The sequence below is a fragment of the Triticum urartu genome, chromosome 3, assembly GCF_003073215.2.
Source record: "Triticum urartu cultivar G1812 chromosome 3, Tu2.1, whole genome shotgun sequence".
In the NCBI taxonomy this organism is placed as follows: Eukaryota; Viridiplantae; Streptophyta; class Magnoliopsida; order Poales; family Poaceae; genus Triticum; species Triticum urartu.
Genome location: NC_053024.1, coordinates 706,233,287 through 706,253,319, shown reverse-complemented (window position 1 = coordinate 706,253,319; position 20,033 = coordinate 706,233,287). Strand labels below are relative to the sequence as shown.

Genomic DNA, 20,033 nt, shown 5'->3' with positions numbered 1-20,033 from the left:
CGATCTGCTGCGGCTGCCGCTTCCCGGTAGATCTTGTCGGCGCAGATAAGAGCATCCTTCTTGTCGCCAGGGACAGAGATGACACTTATCAGGCCTGGCATCTTCAGCATGTTGTATGCGTAGTGAGAGGCTGACATGAACTTGGCGAGTGCTGGACGGCCAAGTATCCCATTGTAAGGCAATGGAATATCGGCAACGTCAAAAGTGACCCTCTCAGTCCTGAAGTTCAACTCGCTGCCAAATGTTACTGGCAACGTGACCTTCCCCTTCGGCTTGCTCCTTCTCGGGTTGATTCCTTGGAATGTGCCAGTCTCTTCAAGCTCGCTGTCAGGGATCTGGAGTTTCTAGAGTACAGCGGAGGAGATCAGGTTCAAGCCGGCCCCGCCGTCAACTAGCATCTTAGTGACCTTGAGGTTGCGGATAGTTGGTGAAACCAACATCGGCAAGCACCCAACCGCAGTTGTGCGATCAGGGTGGTCCTCAATATCAAAGATGATAGGCGTGCTGGACCATTTTAGAAGCTTGCGTGACTCGATAGGTGGTTCCGCCGCATTGACTTCCCGCACCCACTGCTTGAGTTGGCGGTGCGAAGTATGCAGAGAAGCACCGCCGTCAACGCACAAGACCTCTGTGGCTTTCTGGAACTCCTGCTCACTGGTCTCGACATCATCCATGTCTTCGTCGTCATCGTCATCTTCATCCTTGTCGCGGCCGCGGGGAGGTCTGTCGCCTTGCCGCTGCTTGGCCTTGCCGCGGCGTCCTCCCCGGCCGGCGCGCTTCTTGCCAGATTCTCCAGTGCCTCCTTGGGCCCTCTCCTTGTCGCGTCGCTCGTACTCAGCTTTTTGTTGCTGGACAAGCTGCTCGACCTTCTTGCAGCTCTGGAGGTCATGGCCCTTGGTGCGGTGGATCTTGCAGTACTGCTTGTCGGTGCCGTCCTGCTTGTCGGCCACCGCCACAGCCTGGCAGTTGGTGCATGCGGCAATCTCCTTGCCGGAGCTACCAGCCTTGGCTTTCTTGGCGCCACCCTCGTTGCCGGACTGCTCAACGACTAGCACATCTTTGCCTTTCTTCTTCCTGTTCCGCCACCGGTTTTTCTTTGCCGGGGCAGCATCCTCACTGTCAGATCCTTCTGCTCCCGTATTCTCTCCAGGGAGTTTCCTCCCTTCCTCAGCACGTGCACATTTGTCGGCCAGGGCATACAGCTCACTGACGTCTCTGATCTTGCACATCGCCATCTCCTCCCTCATCCTGCGGTTACGCATGTTCTGATGGAACGTGCTGATGACCGCGTCGGGGTGGACATCTGGGATGTTGTGCTGTACACGGCTGAATCTCTGAATGTACTTGCGCAGGGGCTCTCCTTCCTTCTGGGCGAGCAGATGAAGGTCACTCTCTTGGCCATGAGGTTTGTGGCCACCTGTAAAGGCACCGACAAACTGATGGCATAGGTCTGCCCAGGAGGATATGGAGTTGTCCAGCAAGTGCATGAGCCAGGACTTGACGTTGGGCTTGAGCACCAGCGAGAAGTAGTTGGCAAGGATCTTGTCGTCCCGCCCCCCGGCAGCCTGCACCGCGATGGTGTAGATGCTGAGGAACTCCGACGGATGCGACTTGCCGTCGTACTTCTCTGGTACGTCTGGCTTGAAATTCTTCATGCTGGGCCACTGGACTTGCTGCAGATCATGGGTAAACGCAGGGCAACCTACCATGTACGGAAAGTCGCCTGGTTCCCCTGGCGCATGCATGTCGACAGAGGGCCCAGCGCGCTGGTCTGATTGACGTCGCGCTTCTCTTCGGCGCTCGATGCGAGTACGAGTGTCTTCTTGCTGTCGTTCGTGAAGAACTTGGCGCTGATTGCGGCGAGCTCGTGGATCTGATGACGCGGTGGAGTCGCTGTCGAGGTGGATCCGGTGAGTCGGCGATCTTGGCCTTCGGGGTGGAGAGTGCACAGAAGTTGCACCCCCACCGGTCTTGTCGCCACCGGCTTGTGCCTGGCTGACTTGCCGCGGCTGCGACGTGCTCGGCTGCCGTTGAGTGTCGCCGTTGGCGAAGCCGATGAGACTCTGAATGGTGGCCCTCCAGTCGTCGATCTTGTCTGCCGTTGGAGGGTAGTCCAGGAGCAGTTGAGCTCGCGCCAAAGCTTCTTCTGCAGTGGCGGGTGGTGGTGGAGAACGATGCGAGGAGCGGGATATGCTCGGACTTCTAACTATGTTAGAAGGAGCAGTATCCCGTCCAAGCGACCGTGCCTCGCTCGTGCCAGCATGTTGGCGTGCATGCTGGTCTTGAGCAATCCGAGATCCACCAGCTCCATCTTGGTCCAGCAAACGCATGGTACCGTGAGTACCATGACGCTGCCGGTCCCGCGCCTCCTGAGATGGGCGCGGTGCATGTACGGACGCCGAGGTCTTGGAGTGCGCCCGGTCGTTGTGGGAGCCGGCTACGCCTCTGATGGGCAGTGCAGCCTTGTCCTTGGACCTGGCAGCACCGTGAGCTCCCTCGTCGACGCCCGTTCTTCCATCGGCGTCCGCCCCATCAGCCGTTTGCTCCGGTGGTAGCGGGGCGGACGGGGCAGCCGCCTCCGAAGCCTTCTTCTTCGGTGGCATGTCGATGAAGATGATGAAGATCTAGCTCGCGTGAACGCCAGATCTGGTTCACACAACCTCGACGCCCCCTACCTGGCGCGCCAAAGATGCCGGGGTACTGATCCACGAGCACCTATGGGACCGGCGGACCGGGTCCCTTTCGGTTCGGTGGGGGCGGAGGTCGCACGAAGAGCGGATCGAGGCGAAGCACACGAGCGATTTACCCAGGTTCGGGCCGCACGGATGCGTAAAAGCCTACTCCTGCTTTGTGGTTTGTATTGAGTTCTTGCTCGGGAGCGCGGAGTGCTAGAGTACACACCAGCAGCTAACAAGACCGAGCGTGAGTGTTCTCTGAACTAGCTAACCCCCTCTACGTTGCGCATGGGCCTCCTTTTATATGCTCAAGGGGTCACTGACAGGTGGCAACGTAGACAAGGGTAAAAATGGAAAGGTGCTGCGGTAGGTACAGCTACCTGCTACAGTGTATCATACCTAACCCTGACGGCAGGGGACAAGGGCATTAAATGCCCGTCTGTGTCGCCTAAACAGTGCAAAAGGGACCGTCAGGGACGCCACCGCTCGCCACAATGGCAAACTTGTCAGCGCCACTTGCCACCGCGCACCGCTGGCTGCACAGCCTCCCGCCACGCACGCCTGGAAGGGTCCCAGAGCGACACGTTGGTGGATGTGCTGGAGCGCGGGCACAGAATGGTGGCTTGTCGCGACAAGCGCCTTGCCGCGGTCGTTGTCTTGTCACGTCCGGGATCTTGTCGCTCACCGGGCCTTGCCGGGACGCGCGGCGCGTCGCGGCAAGTTCCTTGAGATGCCTTGGGTGGCCTTCCCGGCAAGCTCCTCTTGCCGGGGTCTTGAGATGCCTTGGTTGGCCTTCCCGGCAAGCTCCTCTTGCCGGGGTCTTGAGATGCCTTGGTTGGCCTTCCCGGCAAGCTCCTCTTGCCGGGGTCTTGTCTCCTTGGCTTGGATACTTTGTTCTTGAATGGCTCCAAAGGAACCATGGAGGACCTTGGCGGTCACCCGGCAAGCCTTGCCGCGGGATGCTGCGACTGCCCGTGCACAAGTTCGGGATACTAGGGTACCCCTACTCTAGTACACCGACAGGTAATACGGAGGAAAGCTTCGCACACGACGATGAACGATGAGATGTGGAGGATAGACTCCGGGGCCAAATCGTGAAAATCCAGCCCATAATATAACATCAGCCCCCTCACGAAGGGATCTGGCGCGAAGCCTAGCCCTCGGAGGAAGTGAGATACGAACACGACGCTCTCATTGGGCTTGGGAGTGGGAATAACCTGCCCTTGGGCAGGCAGCCTATGCGGGATTTCGCCGGTCAAGTATCTGGCCTCCCTTAGCTTTTTTACGTCTTACTCCATGACGGAGGAAGGCATCCACCGACCTTGAAGGTTGGATCCGGACATAATCGGAGGTCCAAAGGGCCTAACCCTGAGCTTTGGGTGTTGGAACTCGAGGCGGGAGGTGGATTCGATTAAGATCGAAAGGAAAAAGACTAGGCCTTGGTCTCTTTATAAAGAGGTTGGATACCAAGTGCCCTCCTCGTGACCGTTTGGGACTTGCCTTCAATCGAGGGGTCATACCAACGGGCGCGGTTGGGTTACCCACGTCTGTGTTGATGAGAATCCCGTAATAAAGGGGACACGATCTCTGCTTCGACAAGACGTGCCAAGGAAACTGCCTCGCGAAACACGCTGGGATTGGTTGTGAAAAACGATTCGAATGGTGACCTGGCTATGGTGTAATGTCACACTGCGAAATACGTTAGCAGATTAGATTTGTGGAAATATTATTCTCTCTACGGTTATATGTGGAACTTGTTTTGCAGAGCCGGACACGATCCTTGTGTTCAAAATCTTCTATGAAGTATTCAGAGGAGGAACCCGCCTTGCAATGCCGAAGACAATCTACGCGTCGGACTCATCGTCATTGAAGCCTAGTTCAGGGGCTACTGAGGGAGTCTTGGATTAGGGGGTATCCGGACAGCTGGACTGTTGGACTATGAAGATACAAGATTGAAGACATCATCCCGTGTCCGGATGGGACTCTCCTTAGCGTGGAAGGCAAGCTTGGCAACACGGATATGTAGATCTCCTTCCTTGTAACCGACTCTGTGTAACCCTAGCCCCCTCCGGTGTCTATATAAACCGGAGGGTTTAGTCCGTAGGAACAACAACAAGCATACCATAGGCTAGCTTCTAGGATTTAGCCTCTTCGATCTCGTGGTAGATCAACTCTTGTAATACTCATATGATCAAGATCAATCAAGCAGGAGTAGGGTTTTACCTCCATCGAGAGGGCCCGAACCTGGGTGAAAACATCGTGTCCCCCGTCTCCCTAGACGCACAGTTCGGGACACCATACCCGAGATCCGCCGGTTTTGACACCGACATTGGTCTTTTCAAATAGTTCAATTGAATTCCATTTATATTTCATATAGGTCGCATAACTTGCTGCTACCTCTTGAGCACTGCATTGGTTTTCCCTTGAAGAGGAAAGGGTGATGCAGTAAAGTAGCGTAAGTATTTCCTTCAGTTTTTGAGAACCAAGGTATCAATCCAGTAGGAGACCACGCGCGAGTCCCACACACCTACACAAACAAATAAGAACCTCACAACCAACGCGATAAAGGGGTTGTCAATCCCTTCACGGTCACTTACGAGAGTGAGATCTGATAGATATGATAGTAAAATAAATGGTAATAGAAATAAGTAAGTGTTGGAAGATTAATATGATGGAAAATAGACCCGGGGGCCATAGGTTTCACTAGTGGCTTCTCTCAAGAGCATAAGTATTACGGTGGGTAAACAAATTACTGTCGAGCAATTGATAGAATTGAGCATAGTTATGAGAATATCTAGGTATGATCATGTATATAGGCATCACGTCCGTGACAAGTAGACCGAAACAATTCTGCATCTACTACTATTACTCCACTCATCGACCGCTATCCAGCATGCATCTAGAGTATTAAGTTCATAAGAACAGAGTAACGCTTTAAGCAAGATGACATGATGTAGAGGGATAAACTCATGCAATATGATATAAACCCCATCTTTTTATCCTCGATGGCAACAATACAATACGTGTCATTTCCCCTACTGTCACTGGGATCGAGCACCGCAAGATTGAACCCAAAGCTAAGCACTTCTCCCATTGCAAGAAAGATCAATCTAGTAGGCCAAACCAAACTGATAATTCGAAGAGACTCGCAAAGATAACCAATCATACATAAAAAGAATTCAGAGGAGATTCAAATATTGTTCATAGATAAACTTGATCATAAACCCACAATTCATCGGATCTCGACAAACACACCGCAAAAGAAGATTACATCGAATAGATCTCCAAGAAGATCGAGGAGAACTTTGTATTGAGATCCAAAGAGAGAGAAGAAGCCATCTTGCTAATAACTATGGACCCGAAGGTCTGAGGTAAACTACTCACACATCATCGGAGAGGCTATGGTGTTGATGTAGAAGCCCTCCGTGATCGATGCCCCCTCCGGCGGAGCGCCGGAAAAGGCCCCAAGATGGGATCTCACGGGTACAGAGAGTTGCGGCGGTGGAAATAGGGTTTTGACTCCGTATATGATATTTCCAGGCTATATGGGTATATATAGGAGCAAGAAGTACGTCGGTGGAGCAACGAGGGGCCCACGAGGGTGGAGGGTGCGCCCAGGGGGGTAGGCGCGCCCCCCTGCCTCGTGCTCTCCTTGTTGATTGATTTACGTAGACTCCAAGTCCTATGGATCACGTTTGTTCCGAAAATCACGTTCCCGAACGTTTCATCCCGTTTGGACTCCGTTTGATACCCTTTTCCTTCAAAACACTGAAATAGGCAAAAAAAACAGCAATTTTGGCTGGGCCTCCGGTTAATAGGTCAGTCCCAAAAATAATATAAAAGTGTATAATAAAGCCCAATAAACATCCAAAATAGAATATAATATAGCATGGAACAATAAAAAATTATAGATACGTTGGAGACGTATCAAGCATCCCCAAGCTTAATTCCTGCTCGTCCTCGAGTAGGTAAATGATAAAAAACTGAATTTTTGATGTGGAATGCTACTTGGCATAATTTTCAATGTAACCCTCTTAATTGTGGTATGAATATTCAGATCCGAAAGATTCAAGATAAAATTTTAATATTGACATAAAAGTAATAATACTTCAAGCATACTAACTAAGCAATTATGTCTTCTCAAATAACATGGCCAAAGAAAGTTCATCCCTACAAAATCATATAGTTTGGTCATGCTCCATTTTCGTCACACAATAATGCTCTCATCATGCACAACCCCGATGACAAGCCAAGCAATTGTTTCATACTTTAGTAATCTCAAACTTTTTTCAACTTTCACGCAATACATGAGCGTGAGCCATGGATATAGCACTATAGGTGGAATAGAATATAATGTTGGGGGTTATGTGGAGAAGACAAAAAAGGAGAAATTCTCACATCAACGCGGCTAATCAACGGGCTATGGAGATGCCCATCAATTCATGTTAATGTGAGGAGTAGGGATTGCCATGCAACAGATGCACTAGAGCTATAAATGTATGAAAGCTCAACAAAAGAAACTAAGTGGGTGTGCATCCAACTTGCTTGCTCACGAAGACCTAGGGCAGTTGAGGAAGCCCATTGTTGGAATATACTAGCCAAGTTCTATAAGAAAAATTCCCACTAGTATATGAAAGTGACAAAACAAGAGACTATCTATCATAAAGATCATGGTGCTACTTTGAAGCACAAGTATGAAAAAAAAAAGATAGTAGCATTGCCCCTTTTATTTTCTTTTCTTTTCTTGGGCCCTTTTTTTTCTTTTTGACCTTTCTATTTTTTTGGGACAATGCTCTATGAATGATGATCATCACACTTCTATTCATTTACAACTCAATGATTACAACTCGATACTAGAACAAAGTATGACTCCATATGAATGCCTCCGGCAGTGTATCGGGATGGGCAATGAATCAAGAGTGACATGTACTAAATAATATGCATGGTGGCTTTTCCACAAATACGATGTCAACTACATGATCATGCAAGGCAATATGACAATGATGAACGTGTCATGATAAACGGAATGGTGGGAAGTTGCATGGCAATATATCTCGGAATGGCTATGGAAATGCCATAATAGGTAGGTATGGTGGCTGTTTTGAGGAAGATATAAGGAGGCTTATGTGTGATAGAGTGTATCGTATCACGGGGTTTGGATGCACCGGCGAAGTTTGCACCAACTCTCAAGGTGAGAAAGGGCAATACACGGTACCGAAGAGGCTAGCAATGATGGAAGGTAAAGAGTGTGTATAATCCATGGACTCAACATTAGTAATAAAGAACTCACATACTTATTGCAAAAATCTACAAGTCATCAAAAACCAAGCACTACGCGCATGCTCCTAGGGGGATAGATTGGTAGGAAAAGACCATCGCTCATCCCCGACCACCACTCATAAGGAGGACAATCAAAGAACACCTCATGTTTCAAATTTGTTACATAACATTTACCATACGTGCATGCTACGGGATTTGCAAACTGCAACAAAAGTATTTCCCAAATTCACAACTACTCAACTAGCACAACTTAAATATCACTACCTCCATATCTCAAAACAATCATCAAGCATCAAACTTCTCTTAGTATTCAACACACTCATAAGAAATTTTTACTAATCTTAAATAACTATCACATTAGGACTAATTTCACAATTAAAGAAAATTACCATGCTGTTTTGTAGGACTCTCAAAATAATATAAGTGAAGCATGAGAGACCAATAATTTCTATAAAATAAATCCACCACCGTGCTCTGAAAGATATAAGTGAAGCACTAGAGCAAAAACTATATAGCTCAAAAGATATAAGTGAAGCACATAGAGTATTCTAATAAATTCCGAATCATGTGTGTCTCTCTCAAAGGTGTATTCAGCGAGGATAATTGTGGTAAACTAAAAAGCAAAGACTCAAATCATACAAGACGCTCCAAGCAAAACACATATCATGTGGTGAATAAAAATATAGCTCCAAGTAAAGTTATCGATGGACGAAGACGAAAGAGGGGATGCGTTCTGGGGCATCCCCAAGCTTTCGCTTTTTGGTGTCCTTAGATTATCTTGGGGTGCCATGGGCATACCCAAGCTTAGGATCTTGGCACTCCTTGTTCCATAATCCATCTAATCTTTACCCAAAACTTGAAAACTTCACAACACAAAACTTAACAGAAAATATCATGAGCTCCGTTAGCGAAAGAAAACAAAACACCACTTCCAGGTACTGTAATGAACTCATTATTTATTTATATTGGTGTTAAAACTACTGTATTACAACTTCTCTATGGTTTATAAACTATTTTACTAGCCATAGATTCATCAAAATAAGCAAACAACACGCGAAAAACAGAATCTGTCAAAAAAGAACAGTCTGTAGTAATATGTAACTAACGCAAACTTCTGGAACTCAAATAATTCTACCAAAATAGGAAGACCTAGAAAATTTGTTTATTGATCTACTGCAATTGTAATCAGTATTTTATCACGTTCTGGTGATTTTTAACAATTATTTTCGTGAATAGAAAGTTTCTGGAATTTTCAGCAAGATCAAATAACTATCATTCAAGAAGATCCTATAGGTTTCACTTGGCACAAACACTAATTAAAATATAAAAACAAATCTAACCAGAGGCTATATTAATTATTTATTGAATAACAGAACGTAAAAATATTGGGTTGTCTCCCAACAAGCGCTATCGTTTAACGCCCCTAGCTAGGCATTGAGAATTCAATGATGCTCACATAAAAGATAAGAATTGAAGTGCAAAAAGAGCATCGTAAAACACGTGACAAACACATCTAAGTCTAACATACTTCCTATGCATATGCATTTTATAAACAAACAAATTATCATAGCAAGCAAAAATTAGCATATGCAAGGAAGAAGAAAGAGACGATAGCAATCTCAACATGACGAGAGGTAATTTAGTAAGATAAAAATTTCTACAACCATATTTTCCTCTCTCATAATAATTACATGTAGGATCATAGGAAAATTCAACAAAATAGCTATCACATAATATATTCTCAACATGATCCACATGCATGCAAAGTTGACACTCTTCCAAAATAGTGGGATTATCATTAACTAAAGTCATGACCTCTCCAAACCCACTTTTACCAAAAATACCATAAGATTGAACATTCTCCAAATATGTGGGATCTAAAGTTGACACTCTTCCAAACCCACTTTCAATATTATTGCAAACACTATTATCAATCTCATATTCATCATGGGACTTAAATAAATTTTCAAGATCATAAGAAGAATCATCCCAATCATGATCATTGCAACAAGTAGTAGACATAGCAAAAATAGCATCCCCAAGCTTAGGGTTTTGCATATTATTAGCACAATTGACATCAAGAGAATTTATAGTAAAATCATTGCAATCATGCTTTTTATTCAAGGAGCTATCATGAATCTCTTCATAAATTTCTTCATCATAATTTTCATATTCACGAATTTCAAGCAAAACTTCATAAAGATAATCTAGCGCACAAAACTCCCTAGAAATTGGTTCATCATAATTGGATCTCTTAAAAAGATTAGCAAGCGGATAAGGATCCATAGGTCTTAGGTTCTCTGTTTAGCAATAAATAAACAACTATTCCAACCAAACAAGCAAACGAGCCAAGTAAGACATCAAAGCAAATGAAAAATACAAACAGAAGAAGGGCAAATAACAAGGCAAGGGTGAAGTGGGGGAGAGGAAAACGAGAGGCAAATGGCAAATAATATAATGTGAGGGATAAAAGTTTGTGATGGGTACTTGGTACATCTTGACTTGTGCGTAGAGTCCCCAGCAACGGCGCCAGAAATGGCTCGTTGACGGGAAATCAAATCTTGACTTGACTTGGTGTGAGCCTCCCCGGCAACGGCGCCAGAAATCCTTCTTGCTACCTCCTGAGCACTACGTTGGTTTTCCCTTGAAGAGAAAAGGGTGATGTAGTAAAGTAGCGTAAGTATTTCCCTCAGTTTTTGAGAACCAAGGTATCAATCCAGTAGGAGACCACGCGCCAGTCCCACGCACTTACACAAACAAATAAGAACCTCGCAACCAACGCGATAAAGGGGTTGTCAATCCCTTCACGGTCACTTACGAGACTGAGATCTGATAGATATGATAGGATAATATTTTTGGTATTTTTATAATAAAGAGAAATAAAGATGCAAAGTAAAATAAACGGTAATAGAAATAACTAAGTGTTGGAAGATTAATATGATGGAAAATAGACTGGGGGCCATAGGTTTCACTAGTGGCTTCTCTCAAGAGCATAAGTATTACGGTGGGTAAACGAATTAATGTCGAGCAATTGATAGAATTGAGCATAGTTATGAGAATATCTAGGTATGATCATGTATATAGGCATCACGTCTGCGACAAGTAGACCGAAACGATTCTACATCTACTACTATTACTCCACACATCGACCTCTATCCAGCATGCATCTAGAGTATTAAGTTCATAAGAACAGAGTAATGCTTTAAGCAAGATGACATGATGTAGAGGTATAAACTCATGCAATATGATATAACCCCATCTTTTTATCCTCGATGGCAACAATACAATACGTGTCGTTTCCCCTACTGTCACTGGGATCGAGCACCGCAAGATTGAACCCAAAGCTAAGAACTTCTCCCATTGCAAGAAAGATCAATCTAGTAGGCCAAACCAAACTGATAATTCGAAGAGACTTGCAAAGATAACCAATCATACATAAAAGAATTCAGAGGAGATTCAAATATTGTTCATATATAAACTTGATCATAAACCCACAATTCATCGGATCTCGACAAACACACCGCAAAATAAGACTACATCGAATAGATCTCCAAGAAGATCGAGGAGAACCTTGTATTGAGATCCAAACAGAGAGAAGAAGCCATCTAGCTAATAACTATATTGAGATCCAAACAGGGAGAAGAAGCCATCTAGCTAACAACTATGGACCCGAAGGTCTGAGGTAAACTACTCACACATCATCGGAGAGGCTATGGTGTTGATGTAGAAGCCCTCCATGATCAATGCCCCCTCCGGCGGAGCGCCGGAAAAGGCCCCAAGATGGGATCTCATGGGTACAGAGAGTTTCAGCGGTGGAAATAGGGTTTTGGCTCCGTATATGATGTTTCCAGGGTATATGGGTATATATAGGAGGAAGAAGTACGTCGGTGGAGCAACAAGGGGCCCACGAGGGTGGAGGGCGCGCCCAGGGGGGTAGGCACGCCCCCCTGCCTCGTGCTCTCCTCGTTGATTGCTTTACGTAGACTCCAAGTCCTTTGGATCACGTTTGTTCTGAAAATCATGTTCCCAAAGGTTTCATTCCGTTTGGACTCCGTTTGATATCCTTTTCCTTCGAAACACTGAAATAGCCAAAAAACAGCAATTTGCGCTGGGCCTCCGGTTAATAGGTTAGTCCCAAAAATAATATAAAAGTGTATAATAAAGCCCAATAAACGTCCAAAACATAATATAATATAGCATGGAACAATAAAAAATTATAGATACGTTGGATACGTATCACTTGCATGTTACAGTAGGTCTATGTGCCGATTGCACAACGAGTCATCTAATTTTACATAAGAGGAAAGCATGGGCAATGTAGATACAAACATCAATAAATAATTTCACCTAAATTTTTGGTTGTATAAGTTACTTCTCTTCCTGATCTCTTCAAATAATTCACTTGACTTCCTTTTAAGTTTCATATAGCTCACTTAACTTGCAGGTTGGAGTTGCTCTCTGCGCTAATTGGCGCAATGGGTCACCTTGTTTCAACAATAGACTGTACACTCGCGGGTGCACATGGCCTAGTCGACTAGAGTAGGCCGGTTTTCCATCGACAATGTTGCATATAGGACATCAGGCCCAGTCACAAGAAATTTTAGAAATGTAGAGAAATCCTACAACGAGAATCATGCATGACATTTAGGGATGGAAATATTATCCATGGATACATATCCAAATTTGGAGGACCTCTTCTAAACATGATCTTCAAGGGTGGATAGGTGTGAATGATGGGTTGGTCATGAATTCATATCTTCATCCATGGGTACCCGATGGATGCCAATCTGAATAGTGGGACACAGATTGACATGGGTCATATAACATGTGCTAACTCCGTATCGACCACTATGTATATTAACCGTATTTTGGTCCGACATTAGTAGTTGTGCTGGTGTGCAAAGGTGTTTATTTCTATAGTCTATGATGCCACGTGACCTTTTTATTACCATCATTATTTGTTACATGTACAATTGTTATTGCTTTTACACGGATATGATTATCCATGTACATCTGGATATCTAGTGGTGTAGGTGTGAACATCGGCTTTGGCCCATGGATACTTTCAAGGGTGGGTAATGGATAGGCTCACGGACATATGGCCATATCTTCCAAACTCGCCACTTTGCCATCCCTACGTCACGCTTGATTGCATCAAAGAAGTGTTGAGGGTTTGAGAGCTAGATGGATCACATTTTCATATTGTATTAAATACAATGGATAGTTATGGATATTTATCTACATTAAATACTTCATATTGTTTGTATGGCATTAACAATTTGAGATTTATGAAATAAATGTGAATGATATACTGAGATACATATCTTTATCCCATGACATTAATAATATGGTTGTACATACATATACAAAAAATCTGATCTTTGGGGCATTAATTCAATGAATGACACCCATTAAACTAGTGCCAGAAAGCCTATAAATATAGTTGATATGCGGTATGAAAATTGACCATTCCAGGTTTCTAAAATGGAAGAAAGGCAAGCTATTAGAGTGCTTCTTCTACTCTCATATCTTGTTCTAGTAACCAGAGGAATAGATGTAGCTATAATGCAAAGGGAGACCAACAGAGAGATCCTTGCCCATCGAAAGGTTAACAAAACCATCATGGTAAGAACAATTCCTCATCATATTATATTATATATATATATAGCATCAGTTTCAGTGGCTAACAAGCAGATGAACATAAAACTAGATGGAAGGTGGAGATGTATATGATTGCATCAATGTGAGTGTCCAACCGACTTTGGACCACCCATTGTTGAAACATCACGAAATTCAGGTAAATTACATTCATCAAGACATGAGTTACAAACATTATGTGGCTAAAATGGACGTCGATTCATGACTAAATAAATAATGAATAGTTAGTTCCCACATATTCATGAATTTCATAGCATAGTTTATTTTACTCCCTTTAGATTCAAATAATAATGTTTATCTATTATTTATGTATATTTCTTCAAACAATGGACATTAGAGTGAAATGAATAAAATTTATGATATGCGTGCCCCATTAGAAGTGAATTAAAGTACAAGTTGTTTTGTATATGTGATTTTGTGTTGGTAATAAAGTGTTACTATGAAACAGATGGAACCAAGTTTGGTACCGGTTGAAGAAAGTATAAAATCTCCCTCCCCAAATGGCGTTTTACTAGCACAACTGCCTATTGTTGATTGCCCAACGGGGATGGTTCCAATTCTACGTAATAATAGAATGGGACATATAGCATCATATATTACCGAGCAAGTGATTAACAAGGATGAACAGCTAGAGGTGAGTGTTCATTTTTTTTGCTTGTCATAATGATATAGTTAACATAGTAATGGCACAACTAACAACAACTTGTTGTTTGCCTAGAAAATGTACAATATAGTTGAATACAGTCATGGAAAATAACCAAATATATTTCTCAAAGATAATTCAAATGGAGAGTAGGAAAGTTGCCATATGCGTCACTCCAAACCCAGCCATTGCGAGGGGGGGGGTTCAGTTACTTGTTCCTCTCTCTTCTGCTCCCATGCCAATGGTACATCAGTGTGCCCTAATACGAAAAAGTGCCCCTTAATTAGTTATTAATATCCTATATGTATGAAGTCGTCGTGTGACTCATTTTCCACCCTCTTATATATGAATGAAATCTATTTTGCAAATTAGCAATTGAGTTCATGTTGAACTTGGCGAAAAAACAATAAATAAAATAAATTATGATGCTAGTGTTCATGATATGCTCATGTGTAATGTTATGCTCGTCAGTTTGACATGCTCATTTGGTTAATGTTTCATTGTGGTTATGCTCGATGATTAATTTGCACCTCCATGATATGTTGATATCATGCTCATGCATTGTAGTTGCATCAATGTTCTTTCAATTGTATGTGTAGTAATTGCATTCAATTTCACCATGTTAGTCCAAGACTTTCTTAACTGTTGGCTGATATGCATTCCACCATATCGAGCTGACCAGTGCAACCACATTTGCCTTTTATGTTACTAGTCATCAACCCGTGCACCTGCACGGGCTAGGGATATTTTTTCTTTTACCATTGTTGTGAAATGAAACAAACATGTATATATGCTTCAAAATATGAGTTCAACTTTATTTGAAAATGATTCCTTTTTTTCAAACATTTATTTTTTAAATTAGTATATATTTTTACATTTGAAGCGATATTTATGGTACTTGGGGTTATAAAAGCGATATGATACAATCTATGTCAAATGCAATAGATATACCTCGATAATAATTAGCTAATTAATCCCAACAGATATTACACCGAAAGTGAGGAATGCAGAAGTACCAATATCTTCAGGTAGCAATATCATATACATACAAAACCTCAGTAATTTCAACAATGTATTAGAAGGTACGAATCACACTGAATATAATAACTGGAAAAGCACAAATGACACTAAAATAAAGAGAATTTCCAATATAATTTTTATAGTATTACTATCTTGAAATTCTCATGTTTGTCAGGTGATGAATAAGTATGGTCAACCTGCAAAACCGAACGGTAGCCCATAGGATAAATGTTACACACTGATATTATTAATGTCTCTCGGATTAGTGTATTTAGTGAAAACAAATACTCTACTATTGACCCACCTGAGCTTTGAAGTTTCCAAATTTGCTGTTTGTTATAATGAGCCAACGCTGAACTGAGCTTGCAAAAAGTGCTAAATGGATACACTTAATAAGAAAAGTGCTGCTTCAGCATCAATATAATGGCACATGGACGTACCTGATCTTCATGATGTTACCATTGGAAATTTCAGGGTTGGTATGAATGAAGACCATTCTAACCTGCAATCGACATCGCAACAGAAAAAGACTGCCATCTCATGTGGAAGTAGATGTTTACATATTAATTTTACCCAACACGAAGCTATTTAGAACATGATCCCAGGTGCAACATTGTATCATGAAACCATTGCCAGGGGAGCCACACTGGCAAACCTGTAGAGGAAGATACATTAATTAATATTGGATGCATTGAACGCAAAGCTTAGAGGAGACACAATATGTGCGCCGTCAACAAACCATAGTATAACCTGAAAGGGAAAGTACGGAACCACTCTCTGAAAAGAAGATAAGAAGTTAAGACATGCAATTTAGTTTCGAATTAAAGAACCAAAATTCTATGAACAGTATAGAAACATATATTTGGGGTTTATGTTCATACAGCTTGTTGGATCATTATTCCATCCCTCCGAAATAAGAAAACGGGCATGATATTTGAAAATTTTGTTCCATGCACATATTCTGATTTCTTCCATTGAAGTATAGTATATTTTTCAATTATTTTTTATTATAAAAACAGAGAAAAAAGGAAATTACATATAATACATTAGGTTTGTGGCTGGGGCTAGCCATACTGGAATCTAAACGATTGCATTGGAATCCGACGGCAAGCTAACCGATGCAGTAGGGAAGGCTGTCGTGGATATTATTATTTCGCACTTACACACAAAATAACTTCTAAACCTGATGTTAATAAAGAAATCTAGACATGTATATAAACTATATGTGTAGGTAAGTATGAACTCTATATCTCATACCGGCGAGAATCATGCAAAAAAAGGTAGTAAATTTAGGAGAAATTGTGTACCATATACGTGCGATTGCATGATAACAGTAGGTTATTCTATCTGTTTTCATACTAATTTAGACCAAACTATGTTAGACATTGGACGATAGCTGGTGCACAACATCAGGAGACATCGTATGTAGCCTGACCCTTGCGTCAAAGGCCTTGGAGAAACTCTCCGGCACTGGATCACGATTGCATGCCTCCACAGTAATCATAGAAAATAAAGCAAAATTCATTAAAAAAGTAGTATAATTTTTTGTCTGATTTGCTAGATGATCTGTATGACCGTTGGATAAATGCGCTTGCCACAACATCTCCTTCTCTCACATGGGCACCTTCTTTGCTTCGTATCCTGTACCTCTTGGCCCCTACATCCTCCTTGATTCGCATGGGGACTTGTTGTGCTGCAGGGTGCTCTAACGACGGGTCACCCTCAGTATCACGTACAATCCATGCTCCTCCATGTTGCTGACTCGCCTCTCAGCTCCGTCTAGAATTTTCATTCCGGCTGCAATCACTGTAGAAAAACAACCAATGCTCCAATCACTAATCTGGTTCGCACATGCTTTGTCCGGAAATCTCATGCAGTACTTCTAAGGACTGTACAGCAGGGCGAGAAAGAACCTGGCGAGAGTTTGCAAATATATTAAGGAACAGTTCTAATTTAGGTCGTCCACGAAGGCATGAAATATGCTGAGGAGAGGAGAAGTGAGGCACGTGATAGAACCAAGGGCTCTGGTATGCGATCATGTGATGCCCGCACTTCCACTGTAGCCGATCCATCCATCGCATTGCTGCTGCAAGCCATCCGCCTGAATTTTGCTTTGCCAGATATAAGAACAGAAGGAGGGTTTGGGAGGTGCCAATGTCTTCCTGGTCATTGGAACCGATCTCCCATCCTCTTCACCATTGGAAGCGCATGGAGTATGACACTGGGAGGCAGGGACAGATTAAGGGCAAGGGAGAAGCTGCCGTGAGGAGGCTGCAGATTTTCTTCTTCTTTTGCTTGAAATAGATCGTAATATTTCATGACTCTAAACAAAGCTACCGAGATATAGATCTTAAAAAAATCACTCACAGACTCCCTTTTCTTGGACGTGAGGCTTGAGGTCTCTTTTTATGTACGTGCCTTGATTTTGTTTTTTCGGTCTCAGATGTGGACACTGTTGGGACGTGGGGTTTGAAGACTTCTTTGCATGTCTTTTTTTAAGAAAAGAAGCCATGTTGTTTTAGTATTTTTTTAGAACGTAGTGTTGCCGTTTTTACTTTGGAAATAATTTAAAGGTGGCCTCTTTTTGAGATAAACTTAGACGTGGCCTTGGAGATTTTTTTATACATGTTGGATTAATCTATTCATGTACAGTACGTTGTATTTCTTTTTTTAATGAGTCAGCATCTTCTAATTGATCTTAACCACCAAATTTAAAAGAAAGAAGATAAGTTTTTTATATTATAATTTCAGAACCTAGACGTGGTTTTTTTTCCTTGCAACTAACTTTAACGTGGAGGGTCCAGAACTTCTTTTTGTACCTGTGGATGAATCCTATTCAAGTACGTACGTACGTGGTGTTTCTTTTGTTAATTTTTAGGCAGCGTGTTCTATTAATAGATCTTGACCATCAAATTTAATATCCAATGGCTAATTTAATTTTAATGATGTGGATTACTGTAGAGCCTCTAATGGTGCCTCCAATTAGTAAATATAAGATAAGGTTGATGTTATATGGTATTGGACTTATAATGATCTGGTTAATATAGTTATGACATTGATGAACATGTTTTTGTAGATGGCAGGAATTAGATATTCAGATGATCTGTATAGGGTACGAGCTACAATAAATGTGTATGAGCCAAAGGTGAAGAAAGATAGCAAGGATATTAGTCAATCAGCGGTACTAATTGATAATGGACCAAAGGGCCAAGAAGAAGGTGTAGGTGCTTGTTATTCGGTAGCTCCAAGCTTCACTGGTGATAGCTTTGTGAGGTTTCATGTTGTTTGGGTAATTAATAATATTTACTATCATACACATTATATTATCAAGTACAAAAAATTTATAACATGAAGTTGTAAATATAAATTGATATACTTTGTTTCTATCTTTGAACGAACTTGGATAATAGCATGATGGCAAACTACACAAGCCCTGCTACGATCACGTATGTCCTGGTTTTGTGCAAGTTAGTGACCGTGTTGGTCTTGGAGGAAGATTACTCCCGGTTTCAGTCTACAATGGACCACAATATGTGATAGACATTTTCATTTTCAAGGTACTCTCTTTCTCAATGCAATTTATGGTTTTCTACATATAATTTACAGGGGGGTGCATGTGGAAATTTGTACTTACATGAATTAGTTGATATGATATCAACTACGTAATTTTGGAATGCCTACATTTGTTTTATTTGTAGAGTTCCAATACCCACATACTGTCATTTGACAAATTATCAAGGACAGGGGCTAAAATAAAATTACCAGTCACCTTACCATTAAAATAACAGATATTCAACAAGCACTTCCAAACATGGAGACCATTTGATCTTCAATGGTTCCCATACACATTGTCTTGATGTACATCACCAAGTAAGGGAAAATATTACGAGAAGAATGCATCCTATATATCTTCAGAGGAACAAAAACAATTGCAAGCACACTAGATATTTAGCTCAATAGCATTGAGGATTCTATGTCGTTGTATGTGTTCAGTAATCTTTCATGCATTTTGATTTTCCTTAGGACCCCAAAACGGCGAATTGGTGGCTGATGTATGGTGAAGAAAAGACACCGATTGGATATTGGCCAAGTTCACTCTTCTCTCACATTAAAGATAAAGGAACTTTCTCATACTGGGGCGGTTTTGTTCAGGGCCCAACAGCCTCATCCGACTCCCCACAAATGGGTAGTGGGCATTTTGCCTCTGAAGGGTATGGAAAAGCAGCTTTTATGAGAAACATCCAGATTGTTGACATCAACAACAAGCTTGTCACTCCAAATAGACACAAAGACCTTCTTGGAACTAGTGATAAAACGAAATATAGTATTGATGGTTATGTAGTTGATAATCATGGTATACATATGTACTATGGTGGACCCGGTAATTTAGTCTGAGCATGTACTCTACAAACTACAATAAATTTTCAATATACTTCTCGAGTTGGACATTTACATAATTATTGGGGGTTCACATACATTCAAGTTTTTAATGTGGTGAGTAGTTCATCAATCCCATCAAGGCAATGAGCATATGAAAAAAATAACATGAATACAAAATTTGAGGGACACACTCTAATATTTTAGTTGATCATGGATAATTGCTTGGGTTTGTCCTCGCAAATGAAATTCTCATACTTACGATGATGGACGTGTTTCTAATGAGAGGGTTTGGGCAGGTACAAAGTCCTTATGTGAGAAACATATCTCCTATTAGACACATAAATTTGATATTTTCTATTCGTACTGCAGAGAGCGTT

At 42.4% G+C, this 20,033-nt stretch overlaps 1 protein-coding gene across 1 annotated transcript; it reads left to right on the top strand.

Moving 5' to 3' along the window:
* Positions 1 to 13,439: 13,439 nt before the first annotated feature.
* LOC125547248 lies at positions 13,440 to 19,801 on the top strand. The gene is made up of 6 exons (XM_048711200.1): positions 13,440 to 13,580; positions 13,666 to 13,752; positions 14,062 to 14,247; positions 18,353 to 18,565; positions 18,687 to 18,833; positions 19,300 to 19,801. The coding sequence occupies exons 1-6, from the start codon at positions 13,440 to 13,442 to the stop codon at positions 19,669 to 19,671; spliced, it is 1,146 nt and encodes a 381-aa protein (XP_048567157.1). The 3' UTR covers positions 19,672 to 19,801.
* Positions 19,802 to 20,033: the final 232 nt, after the last annotated feature.